Raw genomic sequence first — 24,017 nt, 5'->3', positions numbered from 1 at the left:
CACATTCTACATCTCCATGCACTAATTTATTTTTTGTTTTTTTTTTAATTGGTTTTCGACATTCGATACGAAATATCGTAAAAACATAGTAAACACGCAAGGACTGTATAGTAAAAACGCACATATTTACTTTATTTATGTATGAAAAAACTGACCGTACCCAATAATTATTCGTATCGATTTTCCTTTATCGGTTTCGATACTTGAACATGACTAAACCACAAGACTAAACTGATGGAAAGACTTTTGACTCCTTTGACATACTTACTGACCTTGCTTACTGACGACCATATTACCATATACGTATTACTTTTTACAAATATACTCAGCTATGATACTCAGCCTAATCTCCAAAAAGTGAAGCCCAAACAGTGAAAGAACAATATGGAATTCTGCATAAGTCTATTTCACCCGGATATTCATTTAACAGAGCATGCCTCACCTGAAGAAGTTTTCATTGGTCGATGTTTTTAAATGGAAGTGGTTGACTGACATTTCCCCTAACCTTCAATTTTATTTATATTTTTATTATTTATAACACATTATCATGGAGTTGGAAAAATATCAAAAAACACATGGCTGACACAGACAAAAGAAGAGGACGCCGACGTGCATAAAAATGTTCCGTAACTGAAATTGACAGAAATCAAAATCATATAGAAATATTCAGATTTTTGTCTAGGACAGTCTAGAAGGCCATGCTTTCTGCCTGGGTAAGACCGCGCCAGAACTGTTTCCAATTTTCCGGTTTACTGTCACCCCCCTGGTTTTAATATGGAGCTGGGTTATGTTGTCTTTTTCTTACGGCACAGAAATTGCACACGGGGTTAAATAGGGAACCCTGAGTATATTTGTAAAAAGTAATACGTATATGCATATTACTGACTTCACCCTCTTCACAGACATGTCACATGTCACAGACCTGTCACCTTTCAAAATTTGATTCGTTTTTTTTTAAGAAATGTAATTGATTAAAATAAAATCAAATTAAAATAATAAGTTCAGCTCTTAAAAATATAAATCATAATTACCAATAAAAACAATGTGGCACGAAGCAAGGCGTCAAGAACGAAAAATTCGCGGTATGTTAGTAGACTACCGGAGGAGAGCAGAAAGACGTAGAGACTTTTACGAAAAAATTGTAAGGTGTTTTTTATCCATATAATCATATTTATTATAATTTTATTTAATTACAGAAAGCAGATCCTACACAGTTCTTACAAATACACGGTAGACGATGTAAAATTCACTTGGATCCTGTTATAGCAGCAGCAGCTGATAGTGCTGTCATGTAATTTTATTTATTTATTGGGTTAACATTTTTTTAAATTATGTATGTTGTATTGACAGGATGCCTTGGCAGGGTCAAGCAGACAATCTGATTGACCGATTCGATGTAAGGGCTCATTTAGATTATATACCCCCAATTAAGAAGGAGGACCCCCCAAGCCCTACTCAAGAAGATCGCCAACTGAATTATGAAAGGTATAGGATTATCGCCCAGAATGCTTACCTTGGAGTATCTGAGGAAAAGTTTTTGAAACAGTTGTATTTGGAAGAGCAATTTGGTTACACTGAGAACAAAAATAAAAAAGAACCTAAAGGTGTAGGTGTTGCTATTGGATTTAACTATGAGGACGGAACAGGTAGCGAACAATAAAGTCCACGTTTTGATTACAGTCTAAATAATTTATATTTTACAGCAATTCAGACAGCTCCAGTTGTAGACTCTCCAGAAGAAAATTCAGATGGTGACAACTCAGACAGTGATCTTGATGTAGACTTAGCAATCAATGTATCCAAAATAGATTCAGCTCAAGCACATGAAATGAATAAACATGGGCAACACTTTGGCATGTCGGGAAATGATTTCTATTCATTTTTAACCAATGATTTAGAAGAGGCCGAAAGCTATAAGTTAGCTAAGGAGGAAGAGCAAGAAAAATCACTGTTTTCAGGCAGAAAATCTAGAAGGGAACGGAGGTTTGTTTTTGTTTTTAGTGTTATATGAATATGATTTGATAAGTATTCTATTTTAAAAAAAAGGGCTCACAGAGAAAAAAGGTTGGCAAACAGGAAAATTAGTCCTCCCAGTTATGCCGCAAAAGAATCTCCAACAAATCCATCATTAAGGGATTATAGCCAATCACCTTCAAGGACACCTTCTCCTGATGCTGGAAAAATAACTTATATTACATCATTTGGAGGTATAATGTATTTATAAACCTAATCATAGGAAATCCTGTAAATTTTAAAAAGATGATAAAAGTTCTCTATTTTATTTTTAGAAAAAAGCTTATTTGAAACTTTTTAAAGAACTCCATAAAATTTAGCAAATTGTTCATTTTTAATAGTTTATACCAACTGGCTTTTTTTTAAGTTAGGAGAGATACAAAAATACCAAATTAACTGAAAACTTAAAATAATCCAGCCATGGTCAAACAAACACATAAAAGTCACAAATTTTGACAAATCTATTATGATTTTCTTCTACAGATCTATCAAAAATATCCTAAATTTTCACTATGAAAACTTAAAAAAGCTCACTGTAAATATAATAGAGTCTTTAAAAAATCAATTATATTACATAGATAGGTAACACACTGCTTCATGAGAAATTGTATTTATTAAACACTAGGCAATTCACAAAATCAAGTACTGTATGATCGAGAAAAATAAACAACGCCGAAGACGGCTGGGCATTGGCATAATTGACATAAAACTTCGAAATTTCGTCGAAATTGACACTAATTATAAAAGATTTAAAAGGATAGAACGTTTTCAGACAAAAATCTATTTTCAAAAAATAATTTTTCTCGAATTTTAAACTACACTAAAAATAATATACACTCATATCAAAATAAATTATAATTTTTTTAAGACCTGCAAGTTGGTAAGCCCCTTGGAGCACCAGCCATAATCTATCTTTTACCCACTCTCCCCACTCACTAAAAAAAACAAAGTTGATGATGATCCCCGAAAAAACGAACCGTCTTAGATGATTAAATTCGTTAATAAAAATCTAAAAATTATAAAGAATAAAGCTGAAAAAGATTTGTTGAGAATGTATTTGTAGATTTTTTCTATCAATGTAAAGTTGTAAAAAAATAAAAGCGAAAATCGGAAAATTCAATTTTTCAGTCATATTTCCTGAAATGACAAAGATAAGTTCAATTACTAAACGGATTAACTATTGGACTCACTAACAGGCAACTTTGGCCCAATATAAGCCTTTTATTTAAGTCTCTTCTAGTTTCCGGAATCCCAGTGGTGAGAGCCGAATTTGAAACATCCTGTAAATTAGGGTGGGTCAAAAAAATCTACTATTTTTTTCACTTTATACTCTGAAAAAAAGGTTTGTGGACACCTCAAAAAATTCTATCTATATATAAATTCTATATCAAAAAGTATGAGCTCTTAATTTTGATAAGAAGGTCCTCCGCCTTTCAGATTTCTAGTTTTTCCTTATTATTACATAGAAAAATTCATATCTCATCTCATATATTTATAGAAAATTGAATTCTCTACAAAAAAGGTCTCTTACAATTTTTTTGTAAACCTCACCGTTCTTAAACAGCCGCTAACACTATCCCCTAATTATTTATTATTTTTGGTTATGGTAAAGTAACATTTATACTGTTGTCTGTAGCAAAGTTTAGTGTAATTTGGTTTTATTTTTCTAGTTTTAATTGTCTAAATCCCCTGCGTAATAAATATTAGTTGAATGGATTTATATCAAACCATCCTGGGTGCTAATAAAAGTATCGTTTGCAGATTTTTCAACAATAAAAGAACATTGCTTTTAAATAATGTGCGTGGACCATACTTTTGTTCACATCGGGTCAATTAATAATTTTCACAAGCGGATATATTGATAATGTTACCAGTATTACCACAAACTAACTTAAACAGGTGCGACACCTTATGGGAAATTTTGTGTTCAAAAAGACCTATGTTCGGAAGTGCGACGACAGGGCGGCGATACCGTCGATGAAGGCAAAATATTCGGCCAAACAAACAGCCGTGGTGACTTCAAATCGTTCCCGCACTCGCCCCTTCCCTAAGCTTCCATTTCTTTCGTTCTTTCTCGCCTTTAACCTTGCCTTTGATACACCGCGCCGTCTCGTCTGGTCGTCGCAGCCGCCGCACGATTATAAAGTCAAAGCGAGATTGCCAGCTTGAACTTTTTTTATGTGAGAATTAAATGTTATATGTACTTGTATTAGCGCTTTCTCCTGGATAATAATAAATAACTATTACATGATGTTAGGAAATATCAGCTAATATTTATTTGTAAAGTATGAGAAATTTACAAATTTTAACAATCGGTTAAGATCAATACATATGTATAAAGAAAATGACGATTTCTTTAAAATTAAAAATTATATAAAATATCAGAAATATACAATTCTTAAAGAATAGGATCTTTGTTGTCAGCTTGCCGTTTGTATTTAGCTGTACTTCCAGCTGTTAATTTCAAATATTAATCTAAAGTCTATCTACTATTAGCCAGCTTAAATTATCTTTAATTATTTTTATATCCTGCTTGTTAATAGTTTTATGCACTACTATAATTTTATTTGATATTTTAAATTGATTTAAAATTTAGCAGCTGATCTTTTATATAGCAAATAGGTACTTTTATGATACAGACACGGCATATTGTTTGCATGTGCCGTGATACCGATATAGTTTATACAAATTGGTAAGTAGAATTGGCAACAGTGTCCTAGAAAAAGGATATGGGAATCTAAGATGGGAATATTGAAGGTTTTCAGAGGATTTTTAAGTCAGTTTCTTCAGTTGTTTCACATGGATATTACATACATCATTATTATTAGCTGTTTCCGATTTTAATTTTCTGTTGGGTTTTGTTGGTTTACATTTAGTTAGTTCACGGTGTTCTTAGTATTGTTTTAGTTAATTCAGCTATTCAGTTTAAGTTTCTTGTTTTGATTTTATTTAAAATGCTTTTAAAAAAGTGTGCTTTCAATGGATGAGAAAACATTTCACTATAAACTGAAGAAGATACATTTTTTAGATTTTCTAGGACTAAATTATATCAAAAACTGTGGGTGTTTTTTCCGAAAATACCTAGATTTTCTAATACGAAAAAAGTGAATTTAAATACACATACAGTTCGATCAAATAATCGACTTATTAACTACATATACTTTGTAAAAATATTATACTTCTATGCCAGGTAGTAATAAATTTTCATGCCAACTTTCACCCCTATCATCCCCGAGATGATGAATTTTCAAAAATCGTTTCTTCTACTCTATACTATTGCTTCCCAATTATACTTAAGCATATTTGGCCAAATTTTAATTCATAAATATTATGTACTTTTAAACCACATAGTAGTAACGAATTTTCATAAAATTTTGCCCTTAATTTTACCCCTTTAGGAAATGAGTTTCGAGAAAACGCTTCGTTAAGTATGCCACACCGAAATATCATACTTCTATACCAAATATTAACGAATATTTGCAATCATTTTTCCCTTATTTTAAGGGATGGATTTTTTTATTGAATCCCTAGAGAAACCTTTATTGTGTAATGTTTTGAATGAACAGGTTTTTATTTTATGTTTTGCTTTATAATTGTTCAGCCCTAATTTTACCCTCCTCGGGGATGAATTTTTATAGTCGCCTCTCATATAGTCATTGCGTTACTTAAGAAACCTTTTGAAATTATTAATAACAAAATTATTGTATATTCTTCGGACGAGATTTTTACAAATTTTTATATAAATTTCCACCACTAATTTCACCTCTTTAGGGGATGAATTTACCTTTGTCAAAATATTAAACTCCCACAACAAATTTTTACGGAATGTTTGTACCGACTTTTTCCCTTTTTGGGAGATTAAATTTAGGGATAATTATAATAATTATAGTTCGTTCCAATGGAGCTGAGAGCACAGAGCGCCTATAATAAACGGAAAACGGAGGTCGGGTGTGTCAACAAATTTTTATCTCTTATATTGCAAATGTATTTATATTTTCGAATTAATCATTTGTAATGGTGATGATAAAGCAAAGCAAGAATTTCCATTAACATACAAACTGGATAAAATGTTCTCACATTTATGTCCTGAGCCTCAGAAAAAAACAATATGGCGATATTATTATATAACTTGGTAATATTTGACAGGTAGTTTCATCTCGTTGGAATTTGACTTTCGAAAAATCTGTTTGCCAAAATAATTTTTTACGTCAAGCAGTTTAAGCAGAATCGTAGTTAATCAATTACCCAACTTTTGGAACACCCTGTATGATTTTTTAAAAAATCAAAATATGTAAAAAACAAAATAAATTATGCGTGTCCAAGCGTTTTTCTCGAAAGACTAACCGTTGTTTAAATATCAAATATTGTAATATTTGAGGGGCATTTTCACCCTCTTGGAATCGAGAAACCCCTCCTTATCGAATCTCTGCACCCACAGTAAATCCGTTTACCAAAAATCAGCTTTAAACGTCAAGCAGTTTAAGCAGAATCGTGATTACTCAATGGTCATATCTTATGAAACACCCTGTATAAATTTTTAAAAAATCTTAAAATATGTAAAATAACAAAACAAAATATACGTTTTTAAGAGTTTTTCCGAAAAACTTATCGGTTTTTAAATAAAAAATATTCTAATATTTGAGGGGTGGTTTCACCCCCTTAGAATTCGAGTTTCGAAAAATCCCTTCTTATCGAACCTCTACAACCTAAAGTCAATCCGTTTTCCAAAAATCAGCTTTTTACGTCAAGCGCTTTAAGCAGGATCGTGATTAATCAATGACCAGATTTTTCGAATCATTCTGTATACATTTTTAAAAAATCTTAAATTATGTAAAAAAACAAAATAAAATATACGTGTTTAAGCGTTTTTTCGGAAACTTGACCGTTTTTTAAATAAAAAATATTGTAATATTTGAGGGATGGTTTCACCCCCTTGGAACTGGAATTTCGAAAAATGTCTTCTTATCGAACCTCTACACCCTAGAATCAACCTGTATGCCAAAATTGAGCTTCTTACGTTGAGTGGTTAAGAATTTTATATATATTAGTAGGTATAGATTGTGAATGTATCAAAAATTGAAAAAAAACTAATGAAATTAAAATCATCTCTATTTGATTCCGAACTACAAAATTCCCTCTCTATTTTCTACACAAAGGAGGCGTGGCTTCTTAGTAAACGAATGGAGGTTACTTTGCTGGTCCGCTGTAAAATTCGCCTATATGACAAATCTAACGGAAAAATTTGCCTGGCGCATTCGCCAAAATGTAATTTTCACATTTGCATTGTTTGTCGCATCTGTTTAGGTTAGTCTGTGGTATTACTCATCAAGCAATACTACTGTTATATTAACATACTAGCGTGTACCAGCGACTTCGTTCGCGTCGTATTAATCATTTGTAATAGTGATGATAAAGCAAAGCAAAAATTTCCATTAACATACAAACTGTATAAAATTTTCTCACATCTATGTCAGCATGAGAAAAAACAATGTGGCGATATTATTATATAACTTGGTAATATTTGGGGGGTAGTTTCATCTCGTTGGAATTTGACTTTCGAAAAATCCGTTTGCCAAAAATAAGCTTTTTACCTCAAGCAGTTTAAGCAGAATCGTGGTTAAGAAATTACCCAACTTTTTGGAACACCCTGTATGATTTTTTAAAAAATTTCAAAATATGTAAAAAACCAAATAAATTATGCTTATCCAAGCGTTTTCCCCAGTGGCGTAGCAAGGCGGGGGCGGTGGCGACCTTCCAAGTACCTGCGGGGCGATAAAAAATTGTTTTAAATGATTCTGTAGGGGCGGCAATCTTCCCTCCTAGAGGTTCTCCGCCCCGGGCGCCCCTAACTCACGCTACGCCACTGGTTTTCCCGAAAGACTAACCGTTTTTTAAATAACAAATATTGTAATATTTGAGGGGCGTTTTCACCCTCTTGGAATTTAAGATTCGTGAAACCCCTCCTTCTAACCTCTATACCCCACAGTCAATCCGTTTGCCAAAAATCAGCTTTACACGTCAAGCAGTTTAAGCAGAATCGTGATTACTCACTGGTCATATTTTATGAAACACCCTGTATAAATTTATAAAAAATCTTAAAATATGTAAAACAACTAAATAAAATATATGTGTTTAAGAGTTTTTCCGAAAAACTCACCGGTTTTTAAATAAAAAATATTTTAATATTTGAGGGATCGTTTCACCCATGTTTCACCCCCTTAGAATTCGAGTTTCGAAAAATTCCTTATTATTGAACCTCTACACCCTAAAATCTGTTTTAAAAATCTGTTTTCCAAAAATCAGCTTTTTACGTCAAGCGCTTTAAGCAGGATCGAGATTAATCAATGACCAGATTTTTCGAAACACCCTGTATACATTTTGAAAAATCTTAAAATATGTAAAAAAAAAACAAAATAAAATATAGATGTTTAAGCGTTTTTTCGGAAACTTGACCGTTTTTTAAATAAAAAATATTGTACTATTTGAGGGGTTGTTGGAACTGGAATTTCGAAAAATCCCTTCTTATCGAACCTCTACACCCTAGAATCAACCTGTCTGCCAAAATTGAGCTTCTTACGTTGAGTGGTTTGAGTAGGATCGTGATTAATCAGTATGTCAGTCACTCAAGGATTTTATATATTAGTATAGATCATATAAATTTTATATACTATTTCATTATAATAAAATTTAATCATAAAAATATTGTAATTATATTCCTGCAGTTTAAGTGAAAAGTTTTTTTTCCTAAATATCTACTATACATACAGGATGACAATTTGAAAACGAACAGTATTTAATATTGCCTCTACCGAGGATAGTATGAAAATTTGGCTAAAAGTTTAATTAGGTTAAAATACTATTACCGACTATAAACCATTAAATGTCGTACTAAAAGACGAAATCGTATTTTATGCAACTTCAAATAAATATTGTTAGCCTCTGCTTAATATGATAAAGCGATCAGCATCAGCGATGGTTATAAAATGAATATCGCTGTCATTTTATTTGTAAAATTATATGGTGAATGTCATCGATGTTCATTTCCAAGCTAACCGGACGCCATTTTTTTTCGATCATGCGGTATTATAGACTATTTATTATGATTATTGAATCGGAATTAAAATATGACCCTTAAATTGGTATTAAGAAGTCTTTAATAAATAGTATATTAAGAATTGGATTGATAATTTAATATTATTGGTAAAATTATCAATCCAATTACGTCAGTGTCATAAAGTGTTGAAAAACAAATGAAAGAACTGTATATTTCTTTTTCTGGTCCAAGTAATTGTCCGACCAAATTATCGCCGGTAGTGCCAGTTACGATTCTTGTTTTTTCAAACGTAAATTGTACATGTGGTTCGTTCAAATAAACGAATCGTAGGAGTAGATTCAATATGAGAAATTGAATCGTGTGATTCGATTCACTAAAACGAATCGTAATGCCCATCACTACACCCCCTCTGTATATCGTTTTAGATGATGAAGAGCCCTCTACAGCTTCAAAGCCGACTTATGCTGAAAAAGTCAAATTCGGAAAATCGAAGAAAACCGATACTAGTACAGAGAACGTGGTTAATTTGGACAGAAAATCAAATAGATCTCGTAGTCGAGAAACATTGTACAATAGAAAACGTCGGTCCGAAAGTAAGCCCCGAACTCTTCGAAGGTCTAGAAGCAAATCCAGACCGCGAAGATCGAGAAGCAGATCGCGGCGTCGTTCGAGCAGCAGAAATCGCCGTTCTAGATCCAGAAGTAAATCTAAGAGGCCGAGGAGGAGTTTCTCTAGGGACAGATTGAGACGTCGTGTATCGTCCAAGTCGAGAAGCAGATCTAGATCGGTGAGAAGGAGGAGTTCAAGCCGATCGCGGTTTCGAATAAGCAGATCGAGAAGCGCGCACAGTAGGTCGAGATCGCGAGTGCGCAGGTCGAGGTCGCGCCTCAGTAGGTCGAGATCAAGAAGAGGAAGCGGATCCAAAAGGAGGTACGTAAATCAGAAACTTAACGTCAATATAACTTGGGTTCAGAATCATTCCTGGTACTTTCGGTAACAATAATGACCTTGGTTTGTCTGTCAGACCTCAAACGCACTGACGGTTAGGTCGTAGCGACCTGGCCGTCGCGTCGGGTGATCGGATATATTGCGTACATTGGTGCGTCCAGATAAACGACCAGTTTCAGCAGGGCTCTCAGATCTAATGATTTTTTTACGTTTTACCAATTAAAAAATAGTGTTTTCAGAAATGTTGAAAAGGCCGGTTAACTAAAAAGCGAAGTTCCTGTTCATAAGCTTATTAAATATTCTAATATTAAATAATGCATTTAAAATATTATTGATAATTACAGTAGGGTAATTAGTATAGTGTTCGCACATTGTAGAGGAAGAAAAAAAAAAGATTATACAGGGCAGATCAAAAAGAAACTTTAAATATGCTTTTTTTATTTTTTACCATCGAAATTCTAAAGTATATTAACAGGTATCATACCAACCATAAATAGAGTATAGCATATAAAAATGTTTTGAATTTTTACTAGAATCGACCCTTCATAAAAAAACTAGATTTAAATTTTTCTTTGATCTAGTCTGTATACTATTTATTTGGTTTTAAGCGGTTCTAAGCGGCCCAGCATCTGATGTTTCCAGATTTTTGGAAATATCGGGAAAAATAGGGAACTGATGCGGACTGTGAATCCGCGCACGACCTCCGAAAAGTTAAAAGCTAGCGTACTACAATAATCTAAAAACCCATGGTCCGCGAGTATATGGACTGACAGCATCTGAAATTATCCAGAAACAAAATTCCCCATGTAATAGCCATATCAGGCTAAATCGATCATCTTTTTTGCTTCTTCTAGGTCAAGATCTTACAGCCGGATTACTATATCATCGTCGTCATTATCAAGCAGCTCAGTTTCTTCTAAATCGTATCGGAGGTCGCGTTCGAGAAGTTCCAGATCGACCAAAAGTAGAAGTAGAACTCCACAAGCGCCAACACCACCAAAAATTCTGCCTAGATACTATGGAAGGAAGAGAAGTGATGAAAGTTCTTCTCATTCGAGCAGCTCTGATAGCGATAGCAATCAGGATGTTGAAATGAGACCGGTCTATCCGTAAGTTCTTAAAAAACTTAAAGTTACACTGGTCTGCATGAAAATCCGCCCTGGGTACCTATTCTTGATCACTCACATCTTCAAATATAACAAAACATTACAGTTGAGGGTTGGAACCTTTGGTGTTACACAGCAAAATAAAAACACTAAATCACCACAATACACCAAAACACTTTTACTTTTACACTGGACGCGCGTTTCGCTAACCATGTTAGCATCATCAGCAGATGATTATAAACTAGCACAATCTACAAGCTGAGCGTTTATATACTGCCCAGTGGGCACCGAGTGGGCGTGGCAAAACTAGCCACCGAGCCAGAGCCAACTGAGCGTAACAGTTAGATTTCCGCCACCAGAGTAGGAACAAAGAACTTGAAGGAATGGACCGTTGTCTGTTCACCATACTATTACATTTATTAATTCTGATGTGCTTTCATATGCATTTAATTGCCTGTATTTGAGACTTGTTTAATTAATTTTGGCTATTAAGATCTATACAATGTTCTTTATCAACAATATGCTGGCAACGCAAGATTTATCGGTCTACATATCTGAGCAATGTTCTTTAAATCTAGTTAATATTGATCTTCTAGTTTGCCCAACATATTTCTAATCATTATCTTTACAAGAAATTTCATAAATACCGACCTTTCAGTGGAGGTGTTTTATCCTTTGGATTACCTAATAATTGTTGTAATTTATTATTAGCACTATACACAAGTTTATAATTGACATTCTTAAAAATTCCTTTTAGGCCACGGGATAACTCTCTATCAAACGGAAGTCGAATTAATTCGACTTTTCAAGTGGAGAAAGATACGTCTAAGTATTTGTCGATACCGTTTGATAGAGAGTTATCCCGTGGTCTAAATGGAATTTTTAAGAATGTCAATTATAAACTTGTGTATAGTGCTAATAATAAATTAACAATTATTAGGTAATCCGAAGGATAAAACACCTCTACTGGAAAGGTGGGGTATTTATGAAATTTCTTGTAAAGATTGTGATCAGAAATATGTTAAGCAAACTGGAAGATCAATATTAACTAGATTTAAAGAACATTTAGCTCAGATAAGATATGGTAGACCGGATAAATCTTGCGTTGCCGAACATATTGTTTATAAAGAACATTGTATAGATCTTAATAATTTTTAAATTAATTAAACAAGTCTCAAATTACAGGCAATTAGATGCATATGAAAGCATCAGAATTAATAAATGTAAAGATAGTATGAACAGAGACAACGGTCCAATTCCTTCAAGTTCTTTGTTCCTACTACTCTAGTGGCGGAAATCTAACTGTTACGCTCAGTTGGCTCTGACTCGGTTGGCTAGATTTTGCCACGCCCACTCGGTGCCCACTGGGCGAGTATATAAACGCTCAACTTGTAGATTGTACTTTAGTTTATAACCATCTGCTGATGATGCTAACATGGTTAGCGAAACGCGCGTCCAGTGTAAAAGTAAAAGTGTTTTGGTGTATTGCGGTGATTTAGTGTTTTTATTTTGCTATAACAAAACATATAATACGTATACGCAAAGTTGTGAATGATGTCAAGAATAGGTACAAATAATTCTTGTCTATACTTATATGTAAAATGCCCTACTGAATCGAAATATGAACTCCTAAACTTCGTTTTTTTTCCATCACCCTTCGTTTTTGGGGTCAACCCTTACCCATATTTTTAATAGTTTGGTAGGATGAAAAGTATTGTTTTGCCTTCTACGTTATTATTTTTGGGGTACTAGAGATATTAAGTGTTCTGAAAAGATGAACTTTTTTAGGAAGGCGATAGTTTTTTTAGGGGGTGTAGTTGTAGAACGTTTGGGAGGGGGATTAATCACCGCTATCTTACAGATCTCTTGTGTATCAGGGGGTGTAGTTTTCTTGTCGCTTTTGCAAATCAAACTAGGCTTTATTAAAGAGTTTGTGAAAGCAACGGGCAAGATTGATGGCGCATTTCAACTTTTAAATACTAAATTTCCTCGCCTTGGTTTGGTGAGGCTAAGATCAAGAAACAAGATTTTATCGCTTATCCAAAATTCGACGTTTATTGAACACCTGAATTGAAAATTAAAATAAAATTTAATTAGAAATAGAGAGGGTCTCCCCCAAAAATTGTGGGTGTTAGAAGTAAACGAGAGCTATATTTGGTGTAAGGGCGTCATTTTACATAAGAATCGACAAGAATGGTGCTAGAGCTTAAGAAAAAAAATGTTTTTGCAGACCAGTGTTATTTGAAAAAACATTTTTTATGACTCATTGACTTTTAGGGAAGCTAGTGACTCAAAGTACGGAACAAGTAAAAATTCAGGCTCAGTGTCCAAAGTCAGTAAGAACCTAAAAGACATTTTACATCTTTTAATTTAACGTTTCTTTATAGTCTTTGAATTTTAATAGCGGTTTTCTGTTTAGTTAAAATGAATTTACTCAAGAGTCTGTTTTTTTATTTTGCATTTTTAGAAGCCCACTACTACTTTGACTATTATTGAAAGGCTTAAGCGCAGACGTCAAGCGGCCATTAACAAACAATGTAAGATATTAGCATTATTAGTGTGTGGAAATTAATGTTACATCGTGTGCCATGTATAAATTTTGCAGCAAATTCTTTTTTTATAGTTATTGTTAAAAAAGTTTACGCCGAATTCTTCGAATTTTTTCAGAATGTCCAGTATAAAACTATTTTGACATTTGAGGATCAGGTGAATCAAGATGCATTTTGTCCATTTTTTTTTTTATTTTGGCACACAAAGAAAACTTGCCACGCTTTTTGCAAGAAACTTACAAAAACTCTTCATCTGACAGTGACAAACAAACAGCAGCATGTCCACAGCACACAAGGACATACTTCTGTTTGTCTACCGCCAATGGACATACAGCTCATAGAAAGTCTAAAGTATTTTCGCCATTTAATTCGAATGGAATAAAATGTATTTAACACGTCGTTTTGCATCATATAGTAACTCTGTTTATGTAGTTTGCAATGCCACTTTTGGTTGAAAATCTTAAAAAACGGACAAAATGCATTTAGTAAGTCTTCTCCTTGTTAGCTATGTGATAGCTATGATGGCTGCAACAGAAATCCCTCTTTAGAGACGCAAAAAGTGTGTTTAAATGATGCCTGTGATGAAAAAATTTTGATATTTTTATAAAGTATCATTTATCAGGTTAATGTCTTAAGATATTTTTTTTCTTTGGCCTGTTGCGATATTTCATCATATAAGCACAGATAACACATAATCCAGATGGCTCCTTGTGTTAAAAATTGTCACCCTAATTTCACTCCAATTTGGAAAAATATTGGAGTGACATTTGAATAATCTGAAATTTTTAGATTTCTTTTCTCACTTTTTTGGGAGGTTTTGCTTCTCTTGCACAGATGTCGCTTGCACTTCAGTTGCGTGGTTGCCAAACGTTATATCGAAATATATTTCATTTCATTATGAATATATAAAATTAAAGGTATACCAAATTAAAAATGATGTAATTTATAAACTTGAAATAGATATGTTAAATTAATATATAAATATTTAACTTAATACGTTCATTATTATTTTATTAATTTATCGTCACGCGTCATTTACCAGTTGCCTAATTACGAAAAGTTTCATATGACATTAACCTCAAAAATGATCTTTGAAAACAAACAACAAACAGAGCAACAAATGATCAAATAACTACATAATGACTGATAATGATAAGTGATAATAATAACTTTAATGATATGAAGGCTGATGAAGGTAATTATAAACATTATTTTGAGTTTGTTTAATAAAATATAGGATACAATATAACTAAGCAAAATCAAACAGTTTTAGACAACCAATACAAGATACTAGAACTTGACATCGTTATAAACAAATTGTACATTCAGGAACTCGTTTAAATATTATAGGTAAGTAATATTTTCACAAAACTAAACATTTTAGCATAAAATCACAGGTAATATATGGAATATTACCTATGATAAAATGTTAAATACTGATGTATATTTATTCTAATCACATTTAAATTTAAACTCAAAATTTTCATAAAAAGAAAATGATAATTTTTCGTAAATATAAAGTAAATAATATTACATATTTCAGGTTGATTGACGAATACTCTACAGTTGATTAGAGCCCATGATGATGCGAAGATAATTAATATCACAAGGATATCACCTAACTTCAAGAAACCAGCATAAAGAAGTTTACATTCATAACTCATCTAACCATTATAGGTAATAATTTACAAAATTAGCCATTTTTGATTATAATATTAAGGTACTTAGGTACATTTTTATCTTCTAGATCAGTAATGTCGTCATAATTTAAATGAACTCACAGATAGCAATGGGGCACTGCACCGAAGCAGTATTACAAAATATGTGAAATAAAACTGTAATACAAATTGCTCTATAAAATTTAATAGAAATAAATTTATTTATGAAAATTAAGTTATGAAGTTTTATTTTTCCTAGGAAAAAAATAACATTTATATTTTGATCAATTTAGAACATTACAGTTAAAAAAATATGTGTTAGAATAACATATTTTTAATAAAATTGCAGCTTTTAATTTTTATACTTTTTTGCTTTTATATCAATAAGAACTAACGTAAGGAACAATTCATATTTATACTATGAAAACACATGCATATTTTTTGATGTTTTTAAAACCAGTGAATGATGTTGAAATATACTACACCTATTATTCTTATTAACTAACTTTAATTACAAACTTACACATTATTGTCATTGGAAATAAATTAATTTGGATATTCTATTTGTTTAGAAACTTTTTTACCTATTGTAGTTTTTTTAAAACCTACTTGATTTAAAACAAAAAAATGTCACCTGTTGTGACAAAATAAGGTCTTTTTTACTAGAAAACAATCTAGTGAGCTTTTCTAATAATACTTTATTTGATATACCATATGATCGAAAAACGGCGTCAGCGATGGCTATGAAATGAAGATCGCTGTCATTTTAAATGTAAATTTATATGGGAAATGTCATCGATTGCCATTTCCCAGCCAACTGGACGCCGTTTTTTTTTGATCATACGGTATAATATGTATTCCCATCTGTTAATCTTTTTATTTTAAGGAAGATTTAGGAAGGGTAGCTTAAAACATGTTTGTCGATCAATTATCTTTATATGTCGTTTGTAAAAATATTTTACAGTAGTAGAAAATAAAACTGTTTTTAAGGCGAACAGCTTCTTTGCTAAAATATTTTTTTGGTCCCAATACATAATGATTTACATTTTATTTTTAACTTCAAATAATGAATTTAATGGAAAAATTGCAAGTCATAAAAACGTTCTAAATATACAAATCTAACCATTTTTTCCATACCGTTGCTCCAGTTTTTTGTCAAATTAACGAATATTAGAAATAGTTTATTTCAACCTCTTCAGCTTATTTTAAAAATGTTGACAAATAACAAAGAATACACCCCTTAAAGTTTCGCATTTGTCTTGATATACTCTGTATAAGACAACAGTAAATAACTTGTAATATAACTTCGAAATATAAACTTGAAATTAAAATAATGATTTGTTCATAAGTGATTTACGTTTTATTAATTTTGATTTTTTTTTCTTAAATTTAATTTAAAAGTGATTTACGTTATTTATTAATTGAAACGTTTAAAATTTGAATATACGTTCAAATTTTTTTTTTACAATAAATTTGTTTATGATAAATAATTTTATAATAAAAATATGACCGAATTTCCTGGAAAGTTGGCCAAATTTGTACATATGAAAACCTAGCTTTACCACTTATCACAGAAAATCTCTATTCCTTCCCTTATCACAGAATAATACAGGAACGAACCATATGCGACAAAGATAGAAGATTTAGATATGTCGTTACTGTTTTTTGTTTTTAATCTGTGTTTTTAATGGATATTTTAAAAGCCGGGTAATATATGGTAATCTGTGATGGTAATATATCATATACCTTTGACTGTCTTTGATTACAACTGTGTGGTTAGTGATAATTATTATTAAAATGTCTGGTAAATGTCAATTTTACAATTGTGAGATTTCTCGGAAATCAGGTGTACATGTGTTTAAGTTTCATGCGTCAAGAGATCCTAATTTATGTACAAAGTGGATAGAAAATTGTGAGTTCATTCATATAGAATTTTTTTGCACATTTTGTATGTAAAAATACGGCGTTAAGTTACCTTAGAAATGGTGATCGATGGTTTTTACCATATACCGTATGATCGAAAAAAAAACGGCGTCAGCGATGGCTATGAAATGAAGATCGCTGTCATTTGATATGTAAAATTATATGGGGAATGTCATCGATCGTCATTTCCAAACCAATCGGACGCCGTTTTTTTTTTCGATCGTAGGGTATAATTTAACACATTAAGAGTTGTCCATCGTTATATTTCTATATCTATGCAAAGTTTACGATGGATAAATCAAGTAATATTATGTGGATACAAATTATAAATGAATCAGTGAATATAAACTGTTATAAATTATAAGTAGGTAATGCAGTTAGTGAATATACCGTACGATAGAAAAAAAAGCATGGGAGTGGGCTGGAAATGAAGATCGCTGTCGAGTATGTAAAATTATATGATAAATCTTATCGATTGTCACTTCCAAATCAACATGACATGCATCTGTACATCATTAATCTCACGACTAGAGTTTCCTGAAATCCCGAACTCCCAGGATCCCGGCGGCGTGTATGTTTATCTCCGGAATCCTGATATTAAATTCCGGGATCCCGAAAATCCCATAAAATTTAAATGTCCAATCTAAAATGATTCGACTTTATACACCTTTCAAAGATCAACAAAACAAAGTAAAATTCATATTTAGTAAGTAAAAAATGTAGTTTCAGACAATAGTTTGGTTTGGTTTGGTCGAGTTTTGTTAACACTGTCTAGTCTGGGCTTTTTTATTTGATATATGTTAATTAAATAAAAAAGCCCAGACTAGATAAAATCAGGAGCTAACTAATAGAATCATATAATTCTCTCTGATGTAGGATAAGTTTCTATTTTCGGAAAATTTCTTAGATTTTTTTTTGTTTCAACTGACGAACTGACACAAAATGATAACTAGTTGCTAAAGTTAACTAATTTGACAGCTATGTTGAAGTAACGTCAGACATATCACAGCCACCCTAGATTTTATCAAATAATAAAGATCTATTCACACTAAATCATAGAAATGAAAATATCTAGGAAAATCTTTGTTTGAGGGGTAGGCCGGCAACTTTAATAGTATTTGGAAGTGACATGAATTTCCCATTGAATATCGGAATAATATTCTGGGTGATTCAATTAAACTAAAGGAGTTATACAGGGTGGGTAATAAAGGAGTTATACAGGTTATACCAATGTTCAGCATTAATTTTGCCCCACCCTGTATAACTTTATGGGTCAGGGTTTAATTTGATTTAAAGTGCAATAGAGTAAATTCCAATTTAGGTAGTTTTTCTTGAAATTTAAAAATTGTTCTTCAAAATCTTAAGTAAGTCTAAAACCTTACATTTCAGTCATATACTTCCCTAATAAAATACACCTTTATTTTTCTCTTAGAATCTAAAAATTAATTAATAAAGGGGGTATTCCGTTACAAAAAAACACAAATTTGATGTGTAACTTTTTTTGGGGACACCCTGTAGAACGCTCTATATTTTTAAAACGTGCGCAGAATTAACTTACATATGCTCACAAAATTTCATTTTAATACGAACTGGTCGTTCTCCTTGGAGCCTCCGAGTCGTATGAGAGGCGCCACCCTGTATAATTTTTATATAGTTGCACTTTAATAAATTGTTAGTTAAAACTAACAGTCCTACGAGTGTGGAATTTTGTACAGGTGGATTTTGGACATTTATCTCCTAAGAGAGTGAAATAAGGGATGAAAATTTGTACAAACATTTGTTAAAATCGGGTTTAGAAGTATGAAATTCTGTTTGTTCCTTATGTAACGTAATTTAGCAATAACAAGCAATTTTTTTCAGAACGTCCACCCTCATTTCACCCCGTTAGAGGGCGAATTTCCAAAAATTGTTCCTGAGTGCTAAATTACGTTACATAAGGAACGTCTGCGCAAAATTTCATACTTCCAAAACCGATTTTAATGAATTTTTGTACAAATTTTCATCCCTTAATTCTTATGGGGCGAATGCCTAAAATTCGCTTCTGAGTACTCACTTTCATCACTTGAGGAACCTCTGTGCAAATTTTCATACTTCTAGGACAGATTTTTTTCAGAAAGTTCACCCCTCATTTCACCCCCTTAGAGGGAAAATTTCGAAAAATTGCTTCTTAGTGCTAAATTACCTTATATAAGGAACGTCTGCGAACAATTTTATACTTCTAAAACCGATTTTAACAAATTTTTGTACATATTTTCATCCCTTATTTCTTAAGGGATGAATGCCCAAAATTCGCTTCTGAGTATAACTTTCATCACTTGATGAACCTCTGTGCAAATTTTCATACTTCTAGGACAGATTTTTTTTCAGAACGTTCACCCTTCATTTCACCCCCTTAGAGGGAAAATTTCCTAAAATTGCCTCTTAGTGCTAAATTAAGTTACATAAGGAACGTCTACGCAGAATTTCATACTTCTAAAACCGATTTAACAAATTTTTATACCAATTTTCATCCCTTATTTCTTAGGGGATGAATGTCCAAAATTTGCTTCTGAGTACTCACTTTCGTCACTTAATTAACAATTTCCAAATTTCAAACTCCTCGGACTAATTTTAAAAAAGTATGCAAAATTTCACCCCCAGTTTCACCCCTTAGTAGAAGAATTTCCTAAAATCGCTTTGTATAATCGAACTGTTAAGTTACGCTACTTAAGGCACCTCTGTGCAAAATTTCGTAGTCCTAGGACATGCTTTTTTTTGTATACAAAAGTACCCCCCATATCACCCCCTTAACGAGCGAATTTCCAAAAATTGCCCCTTAGTGTTCAATTACGTCAGTCAAGGAGCACTCGTGAAAAATTTCATACTCTTAAACCAGATTTTAACAAATTTTTATGCAGCTTTTCATCCCTAATTTCACCCCCTTAGCGGTCGAATTTTCAAAAAATCCCTTCTTAGTGCTCATTTACATCACTTAAGGAACCTATGTGCCAAATTTTATTTATTACTATATAGATAACCTTTACCCTTATTTTCAGCTAATGAATATTAAGAGACAAATAATAAAAATAAAATCTAAATTATAAATTTCATGGCTATAAATAGAATATATATGCATCTAGAAATTCTGACTTTCAAACATCCACTGCGACTAGTATTTTCATATCCAATTGTCTAGTATTAAAGTCCGAATATACATTTTCCTGGGTTTGACCGGGAATTTGCTTATAAATGTGAACAACCGGCTACGTCGCTTCACATCGCGTGGCCGTGGTGTGGCTCCAAATTCGTTCGTTTTAAAAATATTATTAGATTTGGCTATAGGCGCCCTCTGTGTCATTAATAGGGAACTGTCTCATCGAAAACATGCTGTTCCGTAAGCAATGGCCATCTGGATTATGTGTTATCTGTGATATAAGCTAATTTTTTGCATACAGGGTGTCCCACTTAAGATGGATACAAGCCAATATCTTGGTTGTTTGTTGAGCGATCTTTTTCATTTTTGGCAGGAGGCTGTATGGCTATAAGACGTACATTTTGCCCAGGGTAAGAAATGCGATACCTCATAGACGTACGTTTTAATGGGATTTGATATTTTTCGAGTCAAGAGTAAACTACCCTTAGGACAGTATTTATTTCAAATCTGATAAATTATATTGAATCCTCCTTACCTAAGATACTTAAGTTCTAATTCTTATAAATATTGATACAGGGTGTGTCTTGTGACGCCACTGGATAAACAACTGGTTTATTATCAATAACCAATTATCAGTTAATAATGGATTTAAGTTTTCAGATAGCTTCCATAATAATTAAGATACGATACAAAAAAACTAAATATTTTCAATTTATTTTGTTTACTTTAAATTACAGTTTTATACATCTTTGTTTAGAGCATATTTTTCAAAGTTGATAGTGATTGTTTTAAATAACTTTGGATTTTTTAAAATATTCCTCAATAAAACGAATAAAAATCATATTTCAGATTCCATTGAAAACTGGGTTTTAAATTTATTTTGTAACTCATTTTCTTCATTTGTATTAGCAAACTTAAAAAACAAGTTTTTAAAGTAAACAAAATAAATTGAAAATATTTAGTTTTTTTGTATTGTATCTTAATTATTATGGAAACTATCTGAAAACTTAAATCGATTAGTAATTGATAATTGGTTATAATTGGTTATTGATAATAAACCAGTTGTTTATCCAGTGGCGTCGTAAGTACTTAAAAATAATAATAAAAATAAAAATGTCTTATTTTAATAACACACCCTGTATCAATATTTATCAAAATTAGAAATTAATTATCTTGGGTAAGGAGGATTCAATATAATTTATCAGATTTGAAATAAATACTGTCCTAAGGGTAGTTTACTCTTGACTCGAAAAATATCAAACTCCATTAAAACGTACGTCTATGAGGTATCGCATTTCTTACTCTGGGCAAAATGTACATCTTATGGCCATACAGCCTCCTGCCAAAAATGAAAAAGATCGCTCAACAAACATCCAAGATATTGGCTTGTATCCATCTTAAGTGGGACACCCTGTATATACAGAGGATTTTTGTAATCTGTAGCATTATGTCAAAACTATTATTTTCTTTGTTATTAGGCTTACTGATGAAATTCTGCATAAACTTTTTCAATAAATCGATAATAAAAAAACAATTTTATGAACTTTTTGGTACATCCTGTATAAATTTGTTTTAAATGGTATGCGAAAACGTTTACAGGAAATGAGGAAAAATCTTAGTGAGTTATTGAATAAAATTATTAATTGTTTCAGCATGTAATAACAAAAAATATTTCTTGTTGAGTACGTATGTATTTTCTCAAAACATCTCAAAAACATTTTTTCTCATTTGTTGCTTGTCAAATTATACCATAGGATTGAAAAAACAGAGTTTGCTTGAAAATTATCACTGTCATCTTATATTTGTAAAATTATATGGAGAAAGACATTTGCAGGCCAACTTAACACCGATTTTTTTTCCATTTTACGGTATTTTAAACGTATAAATTTTGTTTTAGTTATAAAAGATAAAATAGCAGAAGTTCAAAAAATTGAACGAGAGAAACAAGAACAACAAACCAGAGAAGACGAACTGCGAGAAATGGCTATCAAACTACGTCGCAGGTAATTATAAAAATTGAGAGATAAGGCAACGATAATAAAAAACTGAATCAATACTATATTGTGATGCCGTAACTCTAAATTAGACAAATGTAAGTATCAAAATAATATCCGAGCTAATAACGGAATCGTGGCTGGCTCAACTTTCGTTTAGCTGAAATCATTTTTGTAAGAAATATTTGTTTATTTAGTATTATATTGTTTATATTATTAGTATATTATGTTAGTTTTTTCATGTCGTCGAGATAGGAGCTCTCTTATTTTTAAGTAAGGTTAATGTCTAGCTATACCTCTAGCAATCAAAACACGCTTCTTATAGTGTGTTTTGATTGCTTTGGTTTCACACTTTTGTTTGTTTTTTCGTTTTTCTCGGTACGGTAATAATTTTTAAATTACACTATGCCTCCGTTGTGCGGCATTTATGTGCCAGGTTAAGTTCATACCGCCGCCGTCAACGACAAATTAATTCAATTTTCTACCAGCATTTACAGGTATGGAAATATGCCGCCAGATAACAGTATTTTTTGTATACACCAACAATACCGCCAATGGTTGTTTAGCCAGTGTGTTGTTTTAAACTTTTTTGTTTTGATTCTGTTTTTTTTTAATACAAATTTGCTTTGGTTTCAACATTTTCATTCGTTATTCTTTACATTTTTATTAATATTTCTTAAAATTTCAAGGAATTTCTGACGTGTTTATGTTTAGAAGAACGTTAGAATGTAAAAAAGAAAGGTGTATTTATGTAACTGATTTCAGTTCTTCTAAAGTTCACACTATTTGTGTTTAAGTTTTTTGTTTTGGTTTAATGCCCTACAGAATATGTTGTTTTGCAAACGATTTCAGTTATTCTATAGTCGGAAAAAAGAAAATGATGCATTTCCTGATGCTGAGAAATTTTTTATAACTTTGTGTATGGTTGATTCTTATGAGGAATTTCAGCTAAAAAAGTTCACCCTTGTGGATGAATTGGGCTATGCCATATTTTTCTAATATCTAATTAATACATTATTAAAATTCAGGCAAAGAGAGAAAAGACACGCTTACGATCGCTCCTCCAGTTCGGACTCTGACAAAAGTAGCGGTTCTCGCAACAGAGATAGCAGATCTTCCCACAGCAGAGATAGGGATTCGAATCGGAGCGACAGAGACAGACGGGATAAGGACAGAAGTAGGAGTAGGGAAAGGCGCAGGCGGTCGCGATCCAGATCTAGAGAGAAAGACAAGGATAGACGATCAAGATCTGAATCGAAAACAAGGCGAGAGCGGGATAGGAATAGAGACAGGGATAACGATCAAAGAGAACCTAAGAAATTAGTGGATTATTAAGTTTTTACATTATCAATATCTAAGGTATGCATGATTGGTGTTAAGAATGGAAGGTATAGTTAAATAACTTTATTATTTTAATTTTGTTCTATATATATTGTAGGGAATATATAAGTTTTTATATTATTTAAGTCTTTTAGTTGGCTGTAAACCAAGCAGGCGTTGACTTTATATTCTGGTAAAGGAGAGATTATTTCTGTTTTTAATAAATTTACAGTAATCATAAAGACCTGAACTAAACTTTGTAATGGACATTATAATTAATTATGCTAAATTTAGTTCAATATAGAGTATGGAATATGTA

General features: G+C 32.0%; 1 protein-coding gene and 1 long non-coding RNA gene across 3 annotated transcripts; both read left to right on the top strand.

Moving 5' to 3' along the window:
• The first annotated feature begins 842 nt into the window (after positions 1–842).
• Positions 843–24,013, top strand: LOC115880458 (CLK4-associating serine/arginine rich protein). The gene is made up of 11 exons (XM_030897668.1): positions 843–1,141; positions 1,197–1,291; positions 1,351–1,646; positions 1,704–1,983; positions 2,047–2,207; positions 9,493–9,997; positions 10,870–11,124; positions 13,399–13,453; positions 13,589–13,658; positions 22,282–22,387; positions 23,407–24,013. Exons 1-11 carry the CDS (start codon positions 1,043–1,045, stop codon positions 23,711–23,713), a joined length of 2,229 nt encoding a protein of 742 aa, XP_030753528.1. The 5' UTR covers positions 843–1,042; the 3' UTR covers positions 23,714–24,013.
• LOC115880486 lies at positions 14,647–15,891 on the top strand. 2 transcript variants are annotated; one of them, XR_004049883.1, is made up of 3 exons: positions 14,659–15,020; positions 15,214–15,347; positions 15,418–15,891. It is a non-coding gene; the product is annotated as an uncharacterized LOC115880486 (long non-coding RNA). The 2 variants fall into 2 exon arrangements; XR_004049882.1 differs by having other exon boundaries at positions 14,647–15,020; positions 15,214–15,891.
• Positions 24,014–24,017: the final 4 nt, after the last annotated feature.

This window comes from Sitophilus oryzae, unplaced genomic scaffold, assembly GCF_002938485.1.
Source record: "Sitophilus oryzae breed Bouriz unplaced genomic scaffold, Soryzae_2.0 scaffold_1081_pilon_pilon, whole genome shotgun sequence".
NCBI classification, from domain to species: domain Eukaryota; kingdom Metazoa; phylum Arthropoda; class Insecta; order Coleoptera; family Curculionidae; genus Sitophilus; species Sitophilus oryzae.
This window is presented reverse-complemented; position numbering and strand designations above follow the sequence as displayed.

Coding starts and splice junctions, on each gene's coding strand:
- LOC115880458 (XM_030897668.1), top strand. CDS start 1,043: ATGTGGCACGAAGCAAGGCGTCAAGAACGAAAAATTCGCGGTATGTTA. Junction 2,208..9,492: donor TTATATTACATCATTTGGAG/GTATAATGTATT, acceptor ATATCGTTTTAG/ATGATGAAGAGCCCTCTACA. Junction 9,998..10,869: donor GGAAGCGGATCCAAAAGGAG/GTACGTAAATCA, acceptor TGCTTCTTCTAG/GTCAAGATCTTACAGCCGGA.